At 38.0% G+C, this 25,387-nt stretch overlaps 1 protein-coding gene across 8 annotated transcripts in view; it reads right to left on the bottom strand.

Moving 5' to 3' along the window:
- MPRIP (myosin phosphatase Rho interacting protein) overlaps positions 1 to 25,387 on the bottom strand; it is a 218,085-nt gene that overhangs the window by 11,964 nt on the left and 180,734 nt on the right. For 6 of the 8 annotated variants that reach the window (XM_051997463.1, XM_051997455.1, XM_051997448.1 and 3 more), the window contains 9 exons: positions 25,090 to 25,199; positions 21,318 to 21,891; positions 19,877 to 19,993; positions 12,156 to 16,010; positions 7,656 to 7,803; positions 6,052 to 6,169; positions 4,471 to 4,630; positions 1,953 to 2,072; positions 731 to 817 (listed from right to left, as the gene is read on the bottom strand). In XM_051997463.1, the coding sequence (XP_051853423.1) occupies positions 731 to 817; positions 1,953 to 2,072; positions 4,471 to 4,630; positions 6,052 to 6,169; positions 7,656 to 7,803; positions 12,156 to 16,010; positions 19,877 to 19,993; positions 21,318 to 21,891; positions 25,090 to 25,199 (5,289 nt within the window). The remainder of the gene's footprint in view (positions 1 to 730; positions 818 to 1,952; positions 2,073 to 4,470; positions 4,631 to 6,051; positions 6,170 to 7,655; positions 7,804 to 12,155; positions 16,011 to 19,876; positions 19,994 to 21,317; positions 21,892 to 25,089; positions 25,200 to 25,387) is intronic. The other 2 variants (XM_051997502.1, XM_051997495.1) reach the window with 1 other exon arrangement.

Here is a 25,387-nt window from a genome sequence, read left to right as displayed (position 1 = left end):
TCAAGACAAGAGATGCGCCAGGATTATTGTCAATACATTCAAGATAGTGGACCCTAGCACCCTAACTGAACCATGTGCTATTCTGGGAGCAGACATTTGGCATATAAATCCAAAAGGGGAAAGGATAAGTGGACAGTGAGAGATTCATTATTCACAGAATTCTACCTTTGAGATATATCTACCCTTCTAGCTGCATTGCTAACATACTTGGTTTGGGAAAGAACCAGCTTAAATAAAATCAGAATTCTCAGATATTAATAACTTTAAAGAAACAAACTCTACAAGACCCCTTCAATTAAAGCTTTAAGCCAAAAGATTCATTCTCTCTTCTATAAATAACATGCTGACATGACTGATTTTATTCAACAGTACTTTTTATTGTTACACAGGAAGACTTTACTGGGGAAGTGGGCCAGGATTTAAAAAAAAAAAAAAAAAAAAGCTGATATATTTTACAACAAAAAATGTAGCTGAATAACCAATGAAACTTTTGGTTTTCCTTTATTTAGTTCTTGAACCACCCCCTGGCCTGGTCTGAGCACATTATATATAGCACAACTGTGAGATTCTATTAACTTTATTGGGTTATATTATTTCATGGTAACTTTAAAGGTTTTGCTTGAAAACTGGGACGCTATTCTTGATGAGGGAATGACTTTCATGTTTTCCCTTCTTAATCCTCTCTTTAATTCACTCTTTACTGCTAATCAAATAGTTATTCTAATATTACCCTCAGTGCTGTCTGCAGCTCATCCTTGAGAGAGCTGATTTCCTGTTTCAGATACTGTATTTCTGATTCCTTGACCCGCAATAAGACCTATAATAAAACAGAAATTAAATGTGATTACTCAGAAACAAACCTGGCAAGCTTATAAATGCAATATGGGGCATGGGGTAGGATGGGGGAAGTAAATCAATCAATCAATCAATCTATACAAATATGTGTGTGTGTGTGTGTGTGTGTGTGTGTGTGTGTGTGTGTTTGTAAATAAAAATACACTTTTCTAATGTGACAAAGTGGTTCACTCACTTTCAAAACTCCTGAATCTCCCTTCTTCAAAAATATCCTTTACATTTCAATCACCAGCTGACTCTTTGCTCTTTCACTTTTTAAAGAATGACTTGCTTAGTGTCTAGTAAATAACTCATTTATATAGTGCATTAAAGTTTATAAAATGTTTTCTTCAAATGGTCCTGTGAGGTAGCTAGTGCAAGAATTTTGATCTTTTTTAAGAGGCAGAAACTAAAGCTCAGAGATAATATGTGCTTTGTTCAAGATCACACATTGTCCAAACCTGATTTAAATACAAGTCTCTTCAAATGCAAAAGGTCTCTTACCACCTTAGCAAAAGTACGTATTTTATATCAAAAGTTATGTTCTAAGTTTAGACAGATCTACTTTATGGGTTTTGAACAATGTAGCTTTCAAGTAGATTTTAAATTTGACAATAACAATCTTGTGTTATCAGTATCTGTAGTTGATGGTAAAGATACAGGTGAAGGAAAAAGTTGGAAAAACAAGTTCAGCCACTTCAAGTTCAGTTGACTCTCTGAACTATTAATAGAATATCCATCACAATCTCTCCTACCTAGACAAAGCCTTCTTTCCTTCAAGAAGTAACTTCCATCACCATTTTTTGTCCATAAAACCATCTCTGACCCATCCATCTGGAATAATTGCTTCTTACTCTTAACACCAAAAGAACTTGATGTCTCTGTAAATGATTTATCAACTAATAATGATTTTTTAAAATTTTATGTTATTCCTTTGTTGAGCTATCACTTAAATCTTTTATTGTTATTTAACCACTGAATATGTAAACTTGTCTTCTCAAGCAAGCTGTGGTAAACTCCTTTAGGGCAGAAATAAGTCTAATATATTTATATATCACACTGTGCCTTACACATTTACTAATTTGTCCTTAATCTACTGATTTTACTTTGAAAAGTACCTCTAATTCATAAGCATCCTTGCCCTGTGTGAGAGGCGAACCAGCAGCCTCTCCACCACCCTCCCCAGTCAGTAGCGTTCGTAACCGAGTGATCTCCGCAGCCAGGCGGTTATTTAACTCCTGAAAGAAGAAAAAAAAAATCATAAAAATCCACAGCAGGTATAGTTTGAAAATCCAAGTATTTCCTCCTCAGGAACATAATTATTAAAATTAAATTAGGTTGTAAGGGAAAATGATATCAAATCTCCTAATCTTATTCAACTTTTCCCCAATATAAATAATTATATTCATGTTCTCTATCTGTTACTCTCTAATACAGTGGTATGTAAAATATGAATTGGGCATGGTCTCAAAGTGATAAATCATCAGTTGGAGGGTGGGAAGATGGACTGTATGACCTTCCACATTTACCTATTATCCCCTATCACTTCCTCATTCTAACCCCAGCTTCCCACCTCTACCCTGGTCACTGTGAAGGCTTCCATCTTCCCCCTAACTATGATCCTAACAGTCACCACAGCAGCAGTAAAGATGCCAGTAGGAAAACTCCCTTTTCTCTGGCATAGCTACCCACTACTCATCTTCTTGCCTTGTGGCTGCTGATAATTTTAATCAGAACAACAACAACAAAAAAAGAATTAAAAGTAATTTTTAAAATTATTTTTTAAAAAAGTCATTTATCTCATCTTTTAAAAATTTCTATTTTGTGTATGTTTTATTGTATATATGTATATACACATATTTAAATGAGGAACAGGCTCCATGCTCAAAAAAGCCTGGAGTATGCCCTGACCAAACCTGCCCCTGGGCACCCTCCCTTCTCCCACCTTGCCCTGTCACGGACTGCCTAACTGCTAACACAGTTTGGGATGAGATAAGAGTTACCAATTCTATTCCTTCTGGTGAAATAGATAATCACTGGGCTTTACTATCTGCTTCCCACTGACTCCTCCTAAGGAGTTTTTATAATATAATCTACGTTGTCTCTATGCCCTTCAAACCCTGGAACTGCCATCTGACAGCCTTTTCAAGACTCCTGGACATGGCCTCTGTATAGTATCCCTAATTTGGGGGCCTTTCTATTCCATTCTACAGTTGAACTTTTTTTAAAGTATTCTCCCCCCAATTAGAATGTTAAGAGAGCTCCTGGAGAGCAGGGAATATGTTGATTTTTCTATTCTGTTTTCAAAAATATTTTTGTCATTGCCTATGTTTAACCTAAATCAGATTACTTGTTGTATTGGGGAAGGAGTGGGAGAAAGGGAGAAAAATTTGGAATACAAAGTTTTGCAAAGGTGAATGCTGAAAACTATCTTTGCAAGTATTTGGAAAGATAAAACACTATTAAAAAAAAGTAAAAGGAAGGGAATTAGAAAAAAAAAGAAAATAATAATAAAGAAAATAATAGAAATTTCACATAATAAATAAAAATACAATGGAATGGAAAAGAAATACTTTCATCTCTGGTATTTAGCATAATACCTGGTGCAGAGTAACAATTTAATAAGTGCTTTTTCATTCGCTAATCTAGAAATACTATGTTTATTCCTGATTCTAAGCCTTTGCTCATCCTGCCATCCTTAGAATCCTAGAACATTCTCTGCTAGGTCCCAAATCCTATCACTTTAAGGCTAAATTGAGTCCCACTCTCCTCTAAAAAGTATTCCAGCATTGACATCTCTCTGATTTGACCTAGTAGAGCAGTGATCTGTATTACTCTCTTGGTACCTCATGTCAATCAATGCAAAGCAAAACATTATAATTACTTCATGTGCATGTATCAATAACATTATAGACTTTTAGGAACAGAAGAAACTTTTCATTATCTAGTCCAACTTTCCACCCACAAGCAGGGATCCTCTTGAAAGGGGTTCAGACGATCTCACCCATATATCTTTTTTTTTTTTTAAATTTTATTTTATTTAATAATAACTTTGTATTGACAGAATCCATGCCAGGATAATTTTTTTACAACATTATCCCTTGCACTCGCTTATGTTTCGTTTTTTCCCCTCCCTCCCTCCACCCCCCCACCCCAAGATGGCAAACAGTCCTATATATGTTAAATATGTTGCAGTATATCCTAGATACAATACATATTTGCAGAACCGAACAGTTCTCCCGCTGCACAGGGAGAATTGGATTCCGAAGGTAAAAATAACTCGTCTCACATATATCTTTAAGTTCTTGGGGACAGGAGCTGTCTTCCACAATACCTAACCATGCTATGGATATAGTGGGTGCCCAATAAACATTAATTCAGTCACATAGGGCTTCAGAGTAAAAAAGAAGACAATGGTCTCAGATTCTGAACTAATTTTCTAAACCTCTCTTATAGGAGAAACTGTTCAAATAAATCTGGGGGTAGTGATTCCAAAGTTAATGGGCTAATGGGGAAAAGATAACTATAAGGAGCAGAAGCAGAAGAAAATGGAATATATCTTTATGCAAAAACTTTTAGTTGTGATTGTACTGGACCATGGCTTTTCTGATCTAGAGAGCTTTTGAATTTTTTTACCTGATTATGTGCATTGAGCTCCTGATTTTCTCTCTGGCACTGGCGAAGGGCCTGCCTCTCCGCCTCCAAAGCCTGAGCCAAATGAGCATTTTCCAAGCATTTTTGAGAGTACTGTTCTGAAAGGACTTCCAGTTCCCGCTGGACTGATTGCAACTCTTCCCTGTAAATAAACAATGATAAAAGCTGACATTTCTACATGGCTTTATAGTTTACAAAGTACTTTGTGAGCTTTATCTCATGTGATCCTCACAAGAACTCTTTTAGCTCAAAACTACAGGTAGCACTGCTCCATTTTACAAATGAGGAAGCAGACAGATTTAGAAAGGTTAATCACATAGTCTCACAGCTAATAAGTGTTGGAGGCAGGGCTCAAGCCGAGGTCCCTCCTGCTTCTACAGAAGCCTAGCACCATGCCGTGCTTCCTACGACCCTATCATTTTCTGTAATCTCTGCAAAACTCTCTTTGTGAGGTCTTTCAAATATTTTTAAATGAAAGGTTCTTCCCTCTTTAAATACAACCAATGACTTTTGAAGGCAGAACCTTTACACGTCTCACTTAATATGATGAACATTCAACAAAAGTTAAGACAAAAAAAAAAAAATTAAGACACTGTATATCCAATATTTAGCACAGTTTTTTGAACATAGTAAATAGTAAATGCCTTTCCACCCAAATAAATAAATAAATAAATCTCAAAAAGAGGGGAAAAGTTAGGCAACAGCCAGAAGCATAAAACTCTGTGAATCCATTATGGGAAAGAAGCTCTGGGCCCAGAAGAAAAGCAGTCATTAGAGACAGCTGTGATTCCTTCCCACTTCCCTTTAGTCTCTACAGCCTTGTGCTTACTGAATTATTCTTAATTTCTGTAGCACAGTTAGGTGGCTTAAGCCAAAAAAAAACCCATGTGGGATTAGAGTCAAAAGCATTGGTAGGACCAAGAATGAGGCTAAGTCCCAATTTGGGTGAAAGTCACCGAAATAAACCAATCTGTTATCAGCCAATTATTCATAAGCAAATTAATAACTATACATGTTCAGAAAGTGAAAGACTATGATATAGATAAAATATCAGTAAACTTATTATTCAATCATATAAGAAAAAAAAAACTTGACATAAGCAGTTTTGAGTTTCATCTAGAAATAAAAACAATAGCTCAAATACATGGAATTGGCTGATACCTTGTGTTCCACCTTTACCACATCCCCAAAATAATAGAGGAAAAAGCAGAAAAGAAATAATACTTTATTTAGTGGTCTTTCTCTCAGAGGATTCTGGATGATGAGTGGTAAAATCTGGATTAAAGCTGATTTTTCTTATTTAATGCATATGCCCCTAATTTAAAGGTTTTTCTCTTTGAGAAAAAGGAATTGCTGCATATAAATACACATACACAAACACACACATTCTAGTAGTGTGTTGCTGCGAGTTAACTAGCAGTCATTTATTACAGTTGTGTGGAAACTCTTGCTGCCAGGTGACCCTGTCTTGCTAACAGCAGAGAGTTTCTGTCTGTTTCTCCCTCTCCTGAATATACACCCACATTCCCAAAGGAATAAAACAAAATAAAAAACCAAACATACAGGTACTGTCTTCTAAGGGCCTCAATATCTGAATTGACACTGCTGATCTGAGAGCGATGGGTCTTCTCCAATTCCCGCTCCATTTCTTCCCGATGAGCATTCTTCATGGCCTCAATTGCTATAAAGATCGAAAAGAAGCTCAGTAATTAGAGGGGGTTGAGAAGCAGGCTTTTTTTATTTCAAGGTGGTCCAGAGTATGGTGCTTTTTGTGTCATTATATTTTTTTCAGATTGAACAAGTCAATCTCCTGTAACTTACTTCCTCCTGTTAGTTCATGTGGCAAATAGCAATAATACATTGTAAGAAATTTTTTAAAAGACTGAATTTTCTATGAACCAGCAAGCAGTCTTAGATTCTCATAACATTGATTATAGGGTAGCCTGGCTTAAAGTAGCAGAAGGCAGGGATCTTCAGGTTTATAAAGAAAATTCTTGTTCCTTAGAAGTAATGGAGAAAAGGTTTTTCTCCTTTTACCCAACTAAGGGGATGCTTTCTTTCCTCCTCTTTTTTTTTTTTTTTTTTAAAGTTGGAAAAGAATGGGACTAATAAGATAATTGTTGGATTCAAACATTGGTTTCTAAACAATGGAATTTTTTATAAGTGAGTTTTAGGGTTGGTGTATTTTTATTCTTAGGACAAAAATGTTAAGTCTCTTTGGAAATAGTAATTAATTTCAGGCATGAGTAATACTATGCTTCAAAGGAAGGATAAAACAAAATAAATTTGGTAGTTCTTGCCTGGGACAAAGCATCTGTGAAGATTAAAAGAGGGGGATATCTTTGAAGCAAGAGCTCTACCCATTTTATATTTTGGACACAGAAGAGAATCCTGTAATAAGTTGGTAGGAGTCTTTTCTTCAGGATTTCACATTCTTATGCCTATTCAATTACTGTAAAATTTGTAGGAAGACCAAATGGTTGAAGCCAAATGGGTGTGGAGCCAAGAGAGGATTCAGGGCCAGAAAATAGGCTGAGTGAGGGTCACTGGAGGCTGAAGGATAAAAGCCACCTGTTGGAGAACAGCCCAGCTGAGGGAAACCTCCTGCTGGGACATTACACTGGACTCAAGAGAGTTATTGCAAGGAAGTCAAAGCTTCATTTCTCTGCTACCTCATGGCTACACTGGGAAGTCTCCAGTACCTGCATTTTTTTTCTTTTTATTTTTTTTCCTTCTCTTTCTTTCTTAAAGCTTTTTATTTTCAAAACATATGCATGAATAATTTTTCAACATTAATCCTTATCTGCATTAAATTTCTTCAACATTAACCCTTGCAAAACCTTGTGCTCCAATTCTCTCCCCTTTCCGAGATGGCAAGTAGTCCAATATATGTTAAACATGATAGAAATATATATATTAAATCCAATATACATGCATACATATTTATACAATTATCTTGTTGCACAAAAAAAATCAAATTAAACCAGAAAAAAAATGAGAAAGAAAATAAAATATCTACATTTTTTCATGGAAAATTTTAATCACTTCTCTAGGAATTAATCTAAAATCTAGGCTTTGAAATGGTAATATAACTTAATAAGTGATACTGTATCCAGACTAAGTCAAGGTAAAAGGAAGATCCAAGTTTTGCATGCAAACTTGACCACCTGATATGGTAGCAGCCGTCTCCTCAGCTAACAGGCGATCCTTCTCTTCCCGCAGTTTCTCCAGTTCCCGCTGGTGCTGCCTTTGCAGATCTTCTATCTTCTTCTGATGTGTCTCTTCCATAGCAGCAAACCCTCGTTCACATGTTGCCTACAAAAAGCAAAAGGGACTTGAAGCTTCTGTTCTTTTTTTTTTTTTTTTCAGATCTAAGTCAGGATGCCAAACTATAAAGCAAGCAATTCTCTTCAAGCCAGGCCTCTTGAAGCAGACTCACATCATTCCCCAAAATCATGTCCAGTGGCAGAGTACTACTGAGGATGCAGTGATTGAGAGCACATGCATAAATTGGCTGAGGGAAGGAATAAAGGGGAAGAGCTAGACAGGGCAAAGGATAGTTGGAGAGGCTCTTTAAATTGTCACTATTTAAGACAGTTAAAATAAGTGACTTGTGTTACTTTTCACTTGTCAAAATTTTTAGGAAAAGCTTTTTCAATGGGAAAAAAAAGCCAATTTTATTTCCATATAACTTTTAAATTTCATCACTATCAAGAGAAAAGCTCATGTGTTTCCTCTTAAAATTAGGTCGTATAGTTGTTAAGAGTTGGGAAATTAGTGCAATAACAACTCAAATGGACAAACTTTTTAAAGCCAATAACCAACCTTTATTTCTTGATGATGGAAGAGAAGGAATAAAGAAGTTGGCAGATAAATTGAGAAAGTTGAGACTTAAAGTTTAGATTTTAAAGTAAAGTCTCAAGGGACTCTGTTGTAAGGAATGGAAAGCATAATTTGTAAAATATGTTTAATACTAAAAAAAAAAAAAAAAACCCAAATCCAATCTGGACCCTATTGCTGTCATTATTAAATGGAAAATGCATTGGACTAGAGTTGGGCGTCCTGGGTTCCCAATTTTGCCTTAAACTAACTGACTAATTGTTCAACTGAAATTCAGTTACCTCTTACATAAAATAAAGAAGTTGGGCCAGATGATTAAGCTCAAATGCTATGTTTTGTGCCCTCACGCCAAAGATTGATTCCAATTTTCAAACTTTTAAGTAATTTTAAGAGATTATTAGTAACGTAACCTAATTGCTTACAGAAGTTATTGCTGGCACTCTGTATCTATATTCAATATAGAGTCCAAGTGCTTTCTCAGGCTCAGGAAGGCAAAGAGACACTAGTCTGTGTTGTGTTACTTAACCTGATAGTTTCTTTAATAGCTGAAAATTCATTGGGTTCAGCATTTTCAAATTGGGATGGACACAAATCTTGACCAGGCAATCATAGAACAATCCCATAATTTCAGGATGGAAATTTTGGCCTAACCTATCTAAGCAGGCCACTTATGATATTAGATCAATTCTAAAAATGACATGGGAAAAAAAATGGACTTTCCAATGCAATGACACATTTTTCCCTCCTAGATCCTGAAGGATCTCTCAAATGCCAAGTTTCTTGTGAAGACAGGCCACAATTTTTAAAAGAATAGAAGAAATGACAAGCAAAAATTTAAGTATTAATTTAGATCAAAGCTTCTCAAATTATGGGTTACAGTCCCATACAGGGTCACGTAACAATTTGGGAGTCACAAAATTATGACTTGTCATCAGTAAATGTTTGATTTGAAAGATACTTATTATATATATCTATACCTAGGGTTGTATAAAAATTTCTTGGGTAAAAAAGGGATTGCAAGTGCAAAAAGTTTATGAAGACTTGGTTTAGACTGTATGCTGTTGCTTGTTAAGATTATGGAGTTGAGGTCAAACTATATAGTATTTTTGGATATTTTTATTTTGTTCTTTAAAGTGATAATTAAACTTGATTCTGATGCTGCAGTCCTTCCTAAAGATGGAGTTAATGTAAATGTAAAACTCTTGAGTTAACTTGATGATCTTTCTTAGCATTTTCTCTCTCACTTACTGCACATTTCTACTTTTTGTGAATCTCATTTGAGATTTGGCTACTTCCTTTGCACATCTCTCTCTTTTAAAAAGTTGACTTAATCATGTTATTAGAAGATTTCCATAACTGAAACTATCTATCTGGGTCAGGAAAGGTTTAGAAGAAAGAAGCAAAATCCTAAGGACCTTATTAATGGGTCTTCTGGAACCTTGAGAGGAAATAGACTTTAAGTACATACTTTCCAGGTATACAAGCCACCTCTCAATACAACTATTCTATGTAACAATAGACTTGGCTAGGCTCTCAATCAGAGAATTTGCTTTTGCATTCTAAGTCAAAGAGTTCTATAAAAATTCTTTGGACAAGCCAGACACAGAGATTTGATGTAGCACCCCATAACTTAGGGTAGAATCAAATCTAGCAATGTTAAGCCCTCAAAGAGATTCTTTAAATAAATACATTTCAATCATGAAAAAGCCTGCCCATTCTTTTCTGATCTCTTGCTAACTAGCAGTATGATACAGTCCAATATTGGGACTCATCAAAGCATAATTAAGTAGCAAGCTAAAGATGCCAAATTTATTATTTTTATGTGTGTGTATGTATATGTCTCACAGATAAGAGGCAATTAAACTTTATATGAAGGCAATGATTTATTAAGCTCAGTGTACACACTAATTATAAAAACTAGAAATTTGATTATGAAGACTCACTTAGGTGCTATGTAGGGATAACTAATTTCACAGAGGATATGAACAAAGAATACTTTTTTCCTGACCTCTGTAAAAGTTTACATCTAAGGTGGGTGAGTATTTTTCACAAACTTCAGTGATTTATTTCCTCATTTAGAATGAATGTCATATAGCTGCAGCAAGAGCACTCCGAGCACTTGTAAATAATTCCTCTACTGCTGATTATTATTGTTTTCACAATAAAATACAATCTTCTAAATTATTCAATCTTAATACAGCTGTATGTTTGCATTCTGCATGTACCAGGGTCGTTCTTCAAGTCAGAGTTCACTATGAACAGAAAATTAGAATACAAAGCTGATGATTTCTATCTGCTGTTTCAGAGTGGAAATGATGAAAAGCATACAATCTGGATCTTGGCTACAGAGTCTAGCAGGAGAGACTGTTCAGCCTGCCAGTAGTAAAGATTTCTGGATATAGAATCCCACTAAAAAATGCCATTGAGGCAATTGTACCATAAAAGGGCATTGGTCTTTTAAAAGTTTTGAAGCTTTAAATGGGGAGGTGTGATGAGACTCATTTGGGGACTAAATTCCTAGGAAATAAGAATTGACATGTGGTCTCTAAAGAAAGGGAAGTAAAAATCAGACAAATATTTAAGACCACTGTTTTGTTCCTTAAAAACTGGCCATTATACAAGTTATCTGGGGGAAATCAATTTCCCTGGTTAGAACCCACTAGAGGCCAATTAACAATAAAAACAGAATAAATTGTTCCATGGTTACAGGTTTAATTCCAAACTCTCTTCAGCTACTTGTAAATTATGTTTCTCTAGTAGCTAGAGGAATTGAGAGGAAGAGAATGGATGGTTTGGTACAATCCATCACTACAACAGGTAGAAGTCAAAGGACGTAACTACTACATACCATTACCTTTTTATACAAAGGATGGTGCATTTATTTAAATCATGGTTATCAGGACAATTAGGGAAAATGAGGTTGTTTTTCAATAGTTGATAGAAAGAGGAAATAGGTAACAAACCCATGCATGGCAAGAAAAAACGCATGTTCTCATGAAGAAAACCAATAAACTTCAACGTCTAGTCTAGTCAAGAATGGAATTAGACAGGGTATTACAAACTGTGCACTGTTTGTCTTGCAAAAATTCTTATTTCAGAGGAAAATCCCATAAAGTTTCTTTTAGAACTATCAAATATAAAAGGGCAAAACAGATACTTGAATTGCCCATTATTAGAGGTGATATTTATTTCATAGCCTTTGATAGTTTTCAATCTAAAAAGATCTCAAAAATAAAGGACCAGACTGGGACCAGTGGAACGAGCTCTTTTAAGACAGAGGATGGGATAGGAAAGCAATCAGGGAAGAGGAAAAGAAAGGAAAGCAAATTTTAAAATGCAAAACTGCTTTCTTAGAAAAGTCATGAAAGGGGCATCTCAAGCAGAAGGAAAAACATTATGCAATGTTCATGTCTGATAAAATAATAAGAAAAAGCCATTGAAATGTATTTTTTTGCCATTTGCCTTTCTTCTCTGGGAATAACAGTTCCCCCACCCACCCTGAGAAAAATGACTGAAAGCTTTCCTCTTGGGAATCTTTTCAAAGAGAAGCTATTTTTCTCTTATCCTTTTGCTAAAATCAAACAGAAAGACCATTACCAGAAGCCGTGAGCAATGCAATAAGATTGCATCATGGCGAATGAAGAACACATGTAGCTGACACAATTTAAAACTTATCCATTGTTTCAAGGCATTTGACTTAGAATCAAGCCATTGCTTAACTGACCTAAAAGCCAAAAAAAATCAGAAGCAAACAAGAACATTGCATTAAGAAGGTAACGTTCTCCCCAGTAAATAGTCTGTAAATTAAATGATGCTTTTAAATAAACCTTAAGATTCTCAAAGTCTTTTTGGTATTTTTCCCTCAGAGTTGAGGCATTTCCCTCCAGGTCTTTATGTTCCAGTTCTTCTCTCATGACGTTCATCTTGGCCTCCAGCTCTTGGATGCGCTCTCTCAGCCCAGTCATAGAATCTGGCTCACCTTCTGTCATTAACACAGCACCATCGAGTTGGTCTGTGGGCCAAATGTGATGGATAGACTGGGGTTCTGTGGAAGGTGGTACTTCTGGGTTCTGCCTTTGGTAATGGTTCAGTGTTTCTTGCAAACACTGCAGGTTCTGGGTATAATGTTCCTGCAAGGTCCGAAGTTCTTCTTCATGAATTATCTGCAATTCTTTTATTTTCAGCTGAAATTTGTCCTCGAGGGTCTGCATTTGCTCCACATGAAACCTTTCCATATCCTGCTTATCTTTCACAGATGCATCTAGCTGACTCAAGACCCTGGTTCTCTCTGCCTGCAAAGTATTTTTGGTGCTATTTAATTGTTCCACCACACTTCGGATCTCCTCTTCGTATCGATCCTGAAGAGCAAAGATGCTTTCACTGTGCTTGCTTTCGACTTCTTCCAAGCACCGCTGCTGACAGTCTAGCTGAGCAACTTTTGCTTTCAGCTCATCATTTTCCCTTTCAATAATGGAAATCACTTCCAAGTACTCACTCTTCTGCTTGTGAAGAAGTTCTTCATACTCCATCCGAAGGGCAGCAATGGCCCGTGTTGGCTCATGGAACGAGGCATCCACACTGTTCTTCCAGGATTCTTTATAAAACTTGAGCTCTCTCTCATACTCCAGCCTCATTTTGCAAACTGAATAACAAACCTGAGCCTGAATAATTGCATCTTGAACTAATAAAGAAGAATAATGGCCAAGGTGATTTAAGCAACTAAAATATGAAAGTCTTTGTGAAGCTTTGAGAAGCTGTTGACAGTCACTCATGGACTCCAGTGCGGGTAGTGAGACAAGAGCAGAAGCTACTTCCTCTAAGACCCGCGCCCTGTCCTTCAGCTGCTGAGCTATCTGCTCATTAAGGGCCACATTGCTCTGACCCGGCAAGGCAGGGGACTCCGGGGATCCCCCCGAGTCTGGACACGGCAGCATTTCTGATGAGCTCCAGCCCCCAGTTACGGGCACATCTCCCGTAACACTATCAGGAAAACCAAAGGCTTCTGAAATCTGTTGCATCACTCTTTCAAAATCAGGAGTCCTGTAGGATTTCAGGATTTCCCCTAGCATACACTTGTGTTGTCGAAGTGCAATTCTGGTCCTGTTGAGGTTGTCTTCAATACTTTCCAGCTTTTGGTAAAACGACTCCCTCATGGACTGTGCAGTTAAACCAAGTTCTGCCCTGATCAATGTAGCATCTGCTACTGCCGTGACAAGGTCTTGTGGGAAATTGAAATGGTCGGCTTCTGATTTATTTGCTTCCTCCTCCCTATGTGGTACCAAGTGCTTACTGAGTTCCTCTACCTGGTTCCAAAACTCACCTTCCAGGATTAATTTTTTAGACAAGCTATCTGCTAAGGTTGTGGCTGTGTTAACCACATGTGTGGGTTCCATCGCTACCTTTGCTGTCAGGTAAATCTCCTGGAGAATGTGGGAAATATCAGAACTTGCATTTTTTAAGGACTCGGCTATCTGATTTATCAATGAAGCCTCGAAAGCTATTCTTTGGGAAAGTAACCTCAACTGCTCTTGCTCAGTCAGTTCAAGGATCTGGGGTTGTATCTGTAGAGTTGACTGCCCTTCATTTAATGAACTGCCTTCTCCAAGTGAAGCTTGACTCAGACCGTTTGAAGAGGATGGTAAGTGATGCAAAACCTGGATTGCATTTGATAAAGTGGTCTCCAGGCTGGCCAGAGTAGCCATACACAAATCTTGCTCTTGTTCTTTTTCCACCTTTGGCAAAGATCTGAGCTGTTCCCTGCATTTCTCTAAACAGGTCAGAGCCTGAGTGTTTTTGATTTGGAAATCCCCCAGCTCACCCACATGATTTTCTACCAGCTTTAGCTTTTCCTGCCTTTCTTTTTCTAGCTGGGAAACCAAGGCACCAACTTGGGACAGACTGGCCTGTAACTGTTCATGCAGCTGTGACTCTGTCCCGGCCCACTGGTGGTGAAGAGCAATTAAAGTCTCTTGATTCTGGCCCTGCTGGCTCTCCAGTTTCATAGTCACGTCTTTGAGCTTTTCTTCAGTAATATAAAGCTTGGTTTCCAGAGAATGTATGATGGAAATATAAGTTTCAGGGTCACTAACTCCAGAAGGGAGACAGCTAGGAACCGGTTCCGACGACATGCTTTCCTCGGAGAGTGACCGGTCCTGGCTGGTGTCTGAAGATGTGCTACTCGTCCAGTTCTTTTCTGACCCTTCTGGGTGAATGTATTTTTGGCACTGGATGCTGGAAAAGCGAATCCTCTGCCGTTTAGCACCGGGGGCTCCCCCATCGGGCTTCACGAGGGCTTTCTGATGCCCTTGCTGATCTGGGGGCTCCGCTGACTTGAGTGGGGCTAGGGCATCCTCGAGGCCCCTCTCCAAGAGCTCCCCACATAACTCCTTTGGAGCAGCTTCTTCGTTCTGCAGGGGCACATGGTAAGAAGCAAGCGGTGCTCCTGTAGCGTGCAGGTTTGGCCCCAGCTCCACAGGGCTGTCCTCCTGCACATCCAGCTGGGCGCCCGGCTCTTCCCCGTCCTTAGTGCTGCTGTCAGCAGCCTTTCTTAACAGCTCCTCCTTCACCTGGAAGAGCTTCATTTCCGTTTCTTCCAGGCTGCCACCTAGTGCAGCCATTTTCACCAGAGCCTCATGGAGGTCCTGGTCTTTCTTCTCCAGAATTTTCTCATGCATTTCCTTGATGTGTTTCAATTCCTCCTCCTTTTCTTTCAGGACAGTGTGCATTCCCTGGAACTGATCCAGTACTTTCTGATAAGACTGCTCCAGTGTTTGATAATCCACCTCCCACGACTTGAGTTTTTCTTGCAGTTTAGCAACTTTGTGGTCAGACTCTGCAACTTGATTCATCAGCTCTGAGAACCGTTGCTTAATTTCATCCCGTTCTTCCTGAAGACTCCGAATGTGCTCAGCCAGCTTCTGGATGCTGGCCTCCTTTACCTCCAGCTGCTCCTCCAGCTGATGCACGAGCTCACTGCCTTCGAATTTTGCACTTAATTTCTCTTTCTGGAGAATTTCCATCTGCTGCTCATGGTCTTGCAGCTGATCTTCATACTCGCAGGCCTTGTCCTCCACCTCCTTGAGGTTCTGCAGCAAAGCCTGCTTTTCCTTCTCACAGCTTTCCAGCAGAAGCTCGTAATTCTTCTGCAGCTTCTCCTCCATCAGGGCCTGAGCCTGCTCCCTGGCCCCAAGCTGCTGGCTGAGGTCAGCAATTCTGTCCTGGAGCCTCTGCACCTCCTTCTGATGGTCTCGGTGCAAGGCCTGCTGCATCTCCAGGTCCCGCAGCTCTTGGGTCTTCTCCAGGAGCAAGGCTTCGGCGCTTCGAAGCTGCTGCTCACTCACCCTCAGCTGGAAGCTCAGGGTGCTTTCGCTCTGCTGCCACTCTTCCAGCTGCTCTGTGACCTTCTCCTTCTCCATCTTTAAGTCGTTCTTGAGCTTGGCCAGAGCCTGCTCTTTGATCGACAGCTCTGCAGCAGCATTGCTCAGTCTCGCCTGCAGCCGCTGGATTTCAACCTCGTGGTGCCGAATGATGTCCTTTGCCTCCCCATAACTACGTTTCAGGGACTGAATTTGATGATTGATCAACTCCTGGCGTTGGCATTGGGTTTCAAGCTCACTTTGGAGATCTTGATTGACTTTATGGAGCCTCTGCCAGGCACCGGATGGTGAGGTGGCCACCTCAGTCTTAAAAAAATTGATCAAATATTAAATTAGTAACACTCTTGGTGTTCATTTCTGAGTGTCACACCTCTGGTCAGGATGGACCATTAGAAAAGTTCCTTGGGTTGACCCATCTTGGATGACTTTTGTTCTTTGCATATTTTTAAAAAAATTTTTTTAATTCAACAAATCATCTTAATTTTTTAAGCAACTGCTTCCAGGTAAACAGAAAACGTGGACAATAACATCAAACATCTCTAATATATAACAGAGTCTAAGAGAAATCAACCAAACCAAACTGAAAAATGGAACACATCAATAAGGAAAACGAAGACAAAACAACAAGAGAGAGGTCGGAAGTGAGGACAGGAGGAAAAGAGGGGAGAAATCTGCAATTTTTTGTTTGTTTGTTTTGCAAAACAAAAAGTGCACAGTTCTGGAGAGCAAATCCTGAAAGGAAAAAAAAAAAAGCAAAAAACAAAAAACAAAACCAAAGAAGTGACGTGCAAATAAACAACATCACTTCCTGTCAAATACAAGAAGGGAAGATGGCTGCTTGGGATGACATTTCTGTAGGCTGCTCATTTCTTTTTGAAATGTTACTAAATCCTATAACATGAAGGATTTAATCTTAACCTATAAATAGACAAATGGAGGGAAGGGGATGGAAATCATAAAGGAAAAAAATGACCCACAAAACAAACAAACCTTTGTAGAATTCAAAACAAGAAAGAAAGGCATGCAAAGAGGGAAAAAAAAAAATGAACAAATGAAAGGCATGCAAAAGTAGACAGAACTAATATTTTTTTTCTCTTTTTTCCAAACAAATAAATAAATAAATAGCAAAACAAAGATGAAAAAAGCAGCCCAGCCTAAAAATTTGGCCTGCCTGTGGTACTGTTTTCTGGTAAGGAAAGCCCACAGATGTGACACTCAGTTATGTTTAGTTAGAATCCATGCTTAAAACCAAAACCATGCAATCCTGCCCTCCCAGCATGTTAGCAGAGAACCACCCTGATAGCTCAGTGAACAACCTTATGATATTTGAATGATAAAGTGTGCTTGTTCATTTCTGACTCCTGTTATTCTCTGAAAAGTTTCCAAGCACCATATAAATCTTGAGTAATAATAGCAATAAATCAAAGAAAAAGTTAGTACCCAAGGATTGAACCTGGGGGCTTCAGTGAAAGGTTGATGCAATCATTCAGGTTAGCCAGAAAAAGCATTTATCAAGTAAATAATGTGCAAAATCTGCTGTTAGTCAGATACCACTATCAGCTAATAAGTAGTGAACCCACACATTTAAATGGTTCAATTTAGAATCCCAACCTGCTGGGGTTTTTAATAGGCTATATAAGAAAGTCTAGTAAGAGTTGAGGGGCTGTAATCAGGAAGACTCATCTTCTTGAGTTCAAATCCAGCTGCAAATACTAAGTGTGTGGTCCTGGGTAAGTCACTTAACCCTATCTGCCTTAGTTCCTCATCTGTAAAAATTAGTAGAAAATGAAAAGGCAAAGCACTCCAGTCTCTTTGCCAAAAAAAACCCTAAATGGAGTCACAAAGAGTCAGACATGACTAAAAAAAAAAAAAAAAAATTTCAATATCATTTCTATGGGATAATTGAAAACCACTGCTATTTCTAGGCTCTAGGTTTTATTAGTTATACAATGAAAAATTTAAAGCAGCTGGAACAATGAAAGAGCTGAATCATCTGAAAGAGTCATAAAGGATTGAGGAATATCCAAAAGGACCATGAGTCCATGAACTCAGGGCAGAAAGGGAAAAAATGGAAAGAGAGAAAGAAGAAGAAAAAGGAAGGAAAAGGAGGGAAAAGAGAAAGTAAATAAGAGACAAAAGGAGAAGGAAAAAGGAAAGGGATAAAAAAAAAAAAAGGGGGGTAGGGGGAGGAGAGAAGGGAAACAGAAAGGAAAGAAAAGCAAGAGAAAAAACTATGCATCCAAAAGGGGACCCACATCTGAGGCTGGTTCATTTTCTGATCTGATTATCCCTGTTGTACCAATTTTTAGGCTGTTCTGAAACTTGACTGTATAGAAAGTCTATGAAGACATAGTCTATTTAAGTAGGTCTTTGGCTAGGGTTTAGAACTCATTTTCATTATTCAGAAATCATGGCCATACTAGGTCTATAGTTCTATGACTAAAAGTCATAGACAGGAAGATCTGTCTCAGAAAAAGCAGTGGCCAAGCTATTGCTAGAGGTGACAGAACCCACAGAGAAGCTACAGCTGGCAACGTAGAAAATTGAGGCTAAAGAAACATCTGGAGCCTGTCCATAGACAGTTATGACTTATATTCTGAGGGGGGCTAGGAGAAGAAGAAGAGACCATGAGACAGTGTCATGGGGGTGGTGGAGAGAATTTAAGAAAAGCTTTCCAAAACCCCACTTGAGATCACAAAAATCTTATCCTCCCTCTCAAAGACTGGCCATACTCTGGTTGGTCTGACCCAGAAAAGTGGGAGCAGCCAGAAAGACTTCCAAAAAAAGGCATTCAAATCTCTCCTCTGTCTGCAGGAGCATCCCAAGCCATATTTCTTATTTGCGTTTTGATACTATTTCAACTGCCAACTGATCTTATTGCCAAAGACCAATCTTTACAGATCACAGAAAGTCATCTTTCCTTGTCTAGAGAGTCTATGAACACAGAGCACTTCCTCATAGACTTTTCAAGAATAGCAATTGAGCATGTGATAAGTTTCTAAATTGCTTTCTGATCCTGTCCCACAAAACTGGGAGAAACAGTGAATACAATGGATGACATATTAAGAATTGAGAACAACAGGATAAAATCCAATAGGAATAAGTGTAAATTAATTCAGTTAATTAATTTTAAAATGTAAATTATTACACCTAGGTTTAAAAATTCAACTTCACAAATACAAGATAGGGAAGGCATACTTGAATGGCATTTCAGCAGTCTGGAGATTTGAATTTAATATGACTTAATATGATATAGTGGGCAAGAAAGTTAATGACATAATGCTATAAAGAGATATAATGTCCAAGACAAAGGAAGAGCTAGTCCTAATGTACTCTTCCCTGGGCAGATAATATCTGGCTTATTATTGTCTAGGCTTCCATTAGTCTACCCACATGACGACATGGAAATCATCTTGATTTGCAGGCTCAATTTTCTCATCTACAAAATAGGGATAGCACCTTACCTACCTAGCTTTAAAGGTAATTGTGAAGAAAAATAAGATAATGTTTTCAAAAAACATCTTGAGAAGATAGGAAATATGTTGTTTACATACATTTCCAAAAGTGATTATAAGTTTCTTGAAGACAGAGACTGTTTTTTGCTTTGTCTTTTTATCTGTAGCAGTAATGCCATGAACATAGCAGGCAATTATTTATATATTTATATTATTATATTTATTTATATAATATATAAAAATATATAGATAAATAAACATTATATATTTATATAATTTATGCATGATTATATAATTTGTATATAATTATAATTAATAATGCTTATGAGTTTTATTTATTAGAGCAAATATTCATTAAGTACTCAGAGCAAAAATGAAAGAAAGTCCTATTTCTGCCAGATATGAATAACTGTTTTTCAAAATATATTCTTTCCTCTCCACCAATTTAAAAAATATTCTTAAATAAATTCTTAAATTTCAGGTAAACTCCTTGAATATATAGAAAGGCAGCTTTAGCTTGTACCATGTTAACTAAAAATCCCCAGCCCATATGTGAGGAAGGCCTAAAGAAATAAGTATTTTAAAAAGACCACATTCTGGAGGTCAGGTTTTGCACGTTTCTATTAGACCTGGACACAAATGATATGCACCTTTACACTGAAGCCCAATGAACATAAGTACAACAGAAAAATAACAGATCCCCTTCTGTTCTCCTACCTGCAACACGTAGCCCTCCCTGGCACTCTGCTCCCGACCCAAAGCCACCTTTAGCTGATCCTGTAGAAGTCGATTTTGTTCTAAGAGATCTGAGGCTTCTTTTTGGCTCTGCTCCAGCTGTTGGGAAGAAGAAAAAAATCCAGAACAGGGAAAAAAAAAAAGAAGAGACAAACAAAAACAGGGTAATGAGCACAAGAAAAAGCCAACAAGATATATTTCTGGATTCATTTGTGCCAAAGATAAATCAAGTGTTTGTCGGGATTTACAAATTTTAGTAAATACACCTGACTGTTCCTTTGATCAAGGAACAAATGAGCCAGATGGATTGATACCAATCACAAGCAGATGCTGTTATGTACCCCACAGCTCAAAGAAACTTATTTCTCCCACTTTTTCCAGCCTGGGCTCTGACATAAACCAGTCAACTGATGGAGTAATGCTGGACACGAGGGAGTGGAACCCATTTACAGGCATGTGCCAAAAGAAATTTAGAAAAACAAGCATTGTACCTGTGTTGAAAATAAGAGGCAAGCTGCCCACTTCTGCAAGGAAGTAGTTTGTACAACAACCTTTTCTCCTTTTGTTTAATCAGAAGTATGGTATCTTCAACATAGGGAGCATCCAGTGACGCTCACCCACTATCAATGGAGAGAGGCACTTTTTCCTGTAACTTAGAGTCTCCTAGAGTTGCCTGAGGGCTTTGTTCAGGGCCACACAATTAGCATGCTCATGGTTACGGTCTTCTTGACCCTAGGCCTAATTCTCTATCCCCTACGCCACAGTGTCTTACTAAGGCAGAAGAAATGTCATCCGTTTGTGAGGAGAAAGTCAATGTAATCCATCACTCAGTATATGACTGAGCCCCCTCAATGCTCATAGGTGAAGTCTTTTGGGACTGCTGTGTTTAATTTAACATACACAACCTATAAAATATATTCAACCATATGTGGTTTTATATACAATCTTCTTAGTATTTTGAAATATTCAAGGCTTGCTGATGTTTGTTAAATTCACCAAAAAAAAAAAAAAAAAAAAGGATTCTTTAGTCATCTCTTTAAACTTCAAATCAAGAAATAGTGAGCAGGTTTAGACTCTCCTCACTAATTTCATTTCTTTGGGAAAAATCAAAAGAAAACCTTTGAAATAAGGCATTTTTTACTAGACTAGTCAATGGCCTCCTTTCCTACCCAATGGAGAAAGCCAATTGTATTGTAGCTGCTACAAGATGGAACAAAAATGGTTTTCCAAACCGAAGAAAACCAAAACAAATCATCCCCCACTGATAAACGATGAGGGAAATTATGGGCTGTGTATCACCTGCGCTCCAGCAGTCTTGTTGGCTAATGGCCCAAGACGTTCCCAGAAGACAAAAGTGACAATTTATCCCGGGGTCCAGCTCTAAACAAAGAGACATTCCCTCTCTCTTCCCCCCAACTATTACCTCCTTCTCCAACAAGGAGGTTAGCTCCTGCGTTGGGAGCCTCTCACTGTTGTCCTCCGCAGACAGGTGCAAGGGGGCAATGGGCACTTGTTTCTCCTCGCGAAGGGGGGTGGTCTCCACCTGGTGCCATCGCTGCTCAATCTCGACATGGACATTCTGGGGCTTCAGCTCCGTGGTCACTGGCGACACCGGGCTCCTGTCCACTTCCATCCGAAGGAGTGCATCCTCTGCACTCGGCCCGTCGACAGAATCGAGCATCTCGAAGCGTTTTCGCCGTTCTTCTCTCCGCCGCGCGCGTTCTTTTTCCAGGTCCGTTAGGTCCATTTCCGAACTCCCCGGTTCTCGTGTCTTACAGGAATCCACAGCACTGGCCCTCTCCTGAGCCAAGGCTTGCTGGATGGGGCGAAACTCAGCCCAGTCAAAGGTTTTAGAGCGTCCCTCTCGCCGCCTTTCCCGCGCCCGACTCCTTTTCTGCTCAGGATCCAACTCGGCTTGGTCCACATCCTGCTTCTCACTTGGCTTTGGGCAGGTTTCAAAGGAAGAGCTCGTTTTGTTTTTCTCTTCTGGCAAGGAGCTATTTGAAGCAAAACACAAGGAAAGTATATGTCTAGAGTGTCAACTGTTCTCATGCTCTAGATGCTAGAGTTAAGATGCTGCTATATTTAAGCAGCAAATAAAATCACTCAAACTAAGATGCTTTCACTATTCTTTATTCCCACTAACATTCCAGATGTTTAGGAAAATAAGAATTAAAAAAACCCTCCTGTTTCAGCAACTGTCAGTTCCATCATGATCACCCAAATCTGATCCTGGCTGTGGAAAAAGGAGTACAAGTTGACCTGTTATTATCCCTTGCTATTTGGAAACATAGTATACAATGTGTCCCTTCAAAAAAAAAAAAAAAAGTACAGAGAGGATACAGAATTTTAATTATGAAAAAAGCAAATCTTGCAGTTCAACTGGGATTGATCAAAGAATACCTCACACAGCAAATAAATAAGAACAATTCCTAATTTGTAGTCTTTTAACAGCTGAGTTGAAACATCCCTTGTATTGTTAAGATGCAATTTCATCACGGGTTATGTTAATTATTTTTACGGGTAGACAAAACATAAGTAAACAAGAGTAAGTAAGATAGAAGATAGATACAAAGAAAATTTACCTACTCTTAGAAGATTTATCTTCTTAAGTAGAGAGAGCCTTAATTTATAGAAATCCCCATGATTCTAGCCTTCTTGGGATGTGTTTTGGCCTGATCCCAAATATAGTTATCAGTATTCCATTCTACTTAGTCATAAAATCCTAATTGGGAAGGCCCAAGAAAGTGACTTATACCCACTAAGAGATCCTCTAGGACCCAATGACACCATCAAGATGTCACAAAGATTAAAAGATACAAGCTATGAAGAGATGATCAATGGGTCCCCGAAATTTCTTATTATATCCACCCAGGATACCATACTAACAAGGCAGTGAAGTAGCAAAGAAAAAAAATTATTTTAAATTTCTAAGTTAAAAGGAAAAAATGAAAATACTACATTTGTAGAATAAATGGCTAACAGAGGCTTCTACATAGAGCTCATACACACCAACTTTGTACTACTCAGAATTAGGCCAGCAGTAAAATTAGCTCAGAAGACTCTAGTTATTATAGAATAATATTACCCTGTAGGGAGAGACAAAAGAAATCTTGTCCACCTTCTTTAAAAGCCCTTCAAAAGGCGAAGCTGCTCCAAGTTAGCCATACTCTTTTAGCTTCCTATACCTTAAATCTTTGCATTTTCTTATCTACCTAGGTTTACATGGAAATAATGAGCAGATAAGGATAAAATCCTTTCCTATAAAAATTCCAAAACAACTCTAGATTAGCTTTACTAGTATCCTGCTTATTAACAAAGTCACTGGCGCTCAGGCTTTGCCCCTTGTAATTCCCTAGACAATTCCTAAAATACAATTCTTTCAGAACGATTTGCCTGCTCAAAAACATTTAAGGGCTTATTAAAAGCTAACAAATCAAGGTTAAACTTCTCAGCATCATATTAGACTAGGAATATTATATTGCTGTACTTTCAGATTACTTTATACACTCAAAAATATACAAAATTCCTGTAGGATCTAACTCCCAAAAGCTATCACAGCTGAATTTTTATGCTGGCAATCTTGATATAGAAGTTAAGCTAACTAACTCCTCAAACTTGACTTAATAAATGTTCACTGATTGACTGATTTAACACCGATGAGAATAGAAGGGATCCTGTTGTTGCTGAGCAATAATGAGTAAAGTGTTGTCTTTATAAAACTTTTTTTTCCCTAACACCTAGTTTCCCAGAGATCCATGTCTACTTCAGAAACCAATCACTGGAACTTGATTGTGCCATTGAGAATCCCTTCCCCCCAAAAAGTCATTAATTCAAGGAGTCCAAGAGATCTACAGATACAGATCTAACATTATAGATCTAGTAACACTCATTTTATCTTTTTTAGGCCAATGAAACAAAAGAAATGATACAGATTGATGTTTTAGAAAATGATTAACTGCTTTTAAAAAAAGGTTTTCACTGTCTGTTCCTTCCTGATTTAAAAAGTTTTTGGTTGGATAAGAGAAGTAGCTAGAAAGGTTATGAGAAGAGACTTTTTTTGCGTGTGAGGGATGAGGTCAGAGTAAAAAATACTATGAACAAAGAGAATTATGTGTCCACTTCAAAGGTGTAGATTTGGACACTGAATACTCCAAATTTAAGCTTCCTAAGTCTATTTCCAAATTTCCCATTGGAAAAGGAAGTTTAAGAATAAATTTTAAATGCTGAAGTTTTTGATTATTCAATTATGGTCTCTGTCATTGCCCTTTTCTTTAGACTTATTTACATTATAAAATATCCATGTGAAAGATAAATCTGGAATCACAATTGGTACATCAGAGTGATGGGTATAAGTGTATGTATGTGTATGTGTATATATAAAACACACACATAAACATGCATATTTTCTAGCTATCTAGATAGCTATATAAATATGTGTGCCAGTGAATCAAGTTTCTCTATTGTCTCTCTTCCCCTTTTCTCACCTCCCACCTTTTTAAAAACGAAAACTGTAGGATTTTTGACCTGAAATGCAGGAAAGGGAAGACATGCAGTGAATCATGAGATATACAAACCACAAAATGTTAAAACAGGAGAGAACACAGTTTTCCAACCTGGGCTTCAGCACCGAGAGATTCAAATAGACGTTTTTCCTGGTTGCATGAAAATTAAGAGATTTAGGAATGAGGAGAAAAGAGAATTCTAAGAGAAAGAAACTCTAAGGTGTTCTACAGAAGGCCAGAAAATGTTCTGCTTTTGGTTCAACCAGATTGCAATAGCCAAAGAGAATCACCTCCTTTCTTCCTGATGTTGGAGAAAGATGTAAACAGACTTACAGCTAGCAATCCAGGTGATAGTATGAATACCACTTTCAACCAATTGAAGTGCTAAAAAAATCAGATTAAGAACCCCTTAAATAGTTTTAAAAAAGTAACAGCTTTAAATATAAATATTTAATTTATATTAAAGTGGATGCAGAGATCATGCAGCCCATCGTGAGAAATGACCAATAACAGAGAATGAATGAAAGTGGCAGGAAAGTCATGTTTGTTTGAGTTTGATAATGAAGTAGCCCTGCCACCCTCCTCACCACTAGTGGGGGATAAATGAAGAAAGAAGGGAAAGAGGAAGCTAAGGGGAGGAGAGTAGAAGAATCCCTAAAAGAGCCCTGGGGATATTTTTAATATACTTACCTAGTGACATCTGGGGCAGTGGTTGGATGCACATGTTTCATGATGGTTTGGATCCAATTCCGTCGAATTCCGGAAGTCATGGCAGAAAGAGTGAATTCTCCTTCTTTTGTCTAGATTGAACATAATAAATATCTAATGAGTGATGAGAATAAAAAGATGCATCAAAATGTTATTTAAGATTCTGCTTTTCCTTCTCCAAAGGAATCATTTGAAAAGGATTTGGACCATTGTACTCAGGTTCTAAAAGGAGACTTTATCAATAGTCCCAGATCTCTCACTGTAGTCTATCTTAGAGATC

The sequence above is a fragment of the Antechinus flavipes genome, chromosome 1, assembly GCF_016432865.1.
Source record: "Antechinus flavipes isolate AdamAnt ecotype Samford, QLD, Australia chromosome 1, AdamAnt_v2, whole genome shotgun sequence".
In the NCBI taxonomy this organism is placed as follows: Eukaryota; Metazoa; Chordata; class Mammalia; order Dasyuromorphia; family Dasyuridae; genus Antechinus; species Antechinus flavipes.
This window is presented reverse-complemented; position numbering and strand designations above follow the sequence as displayed.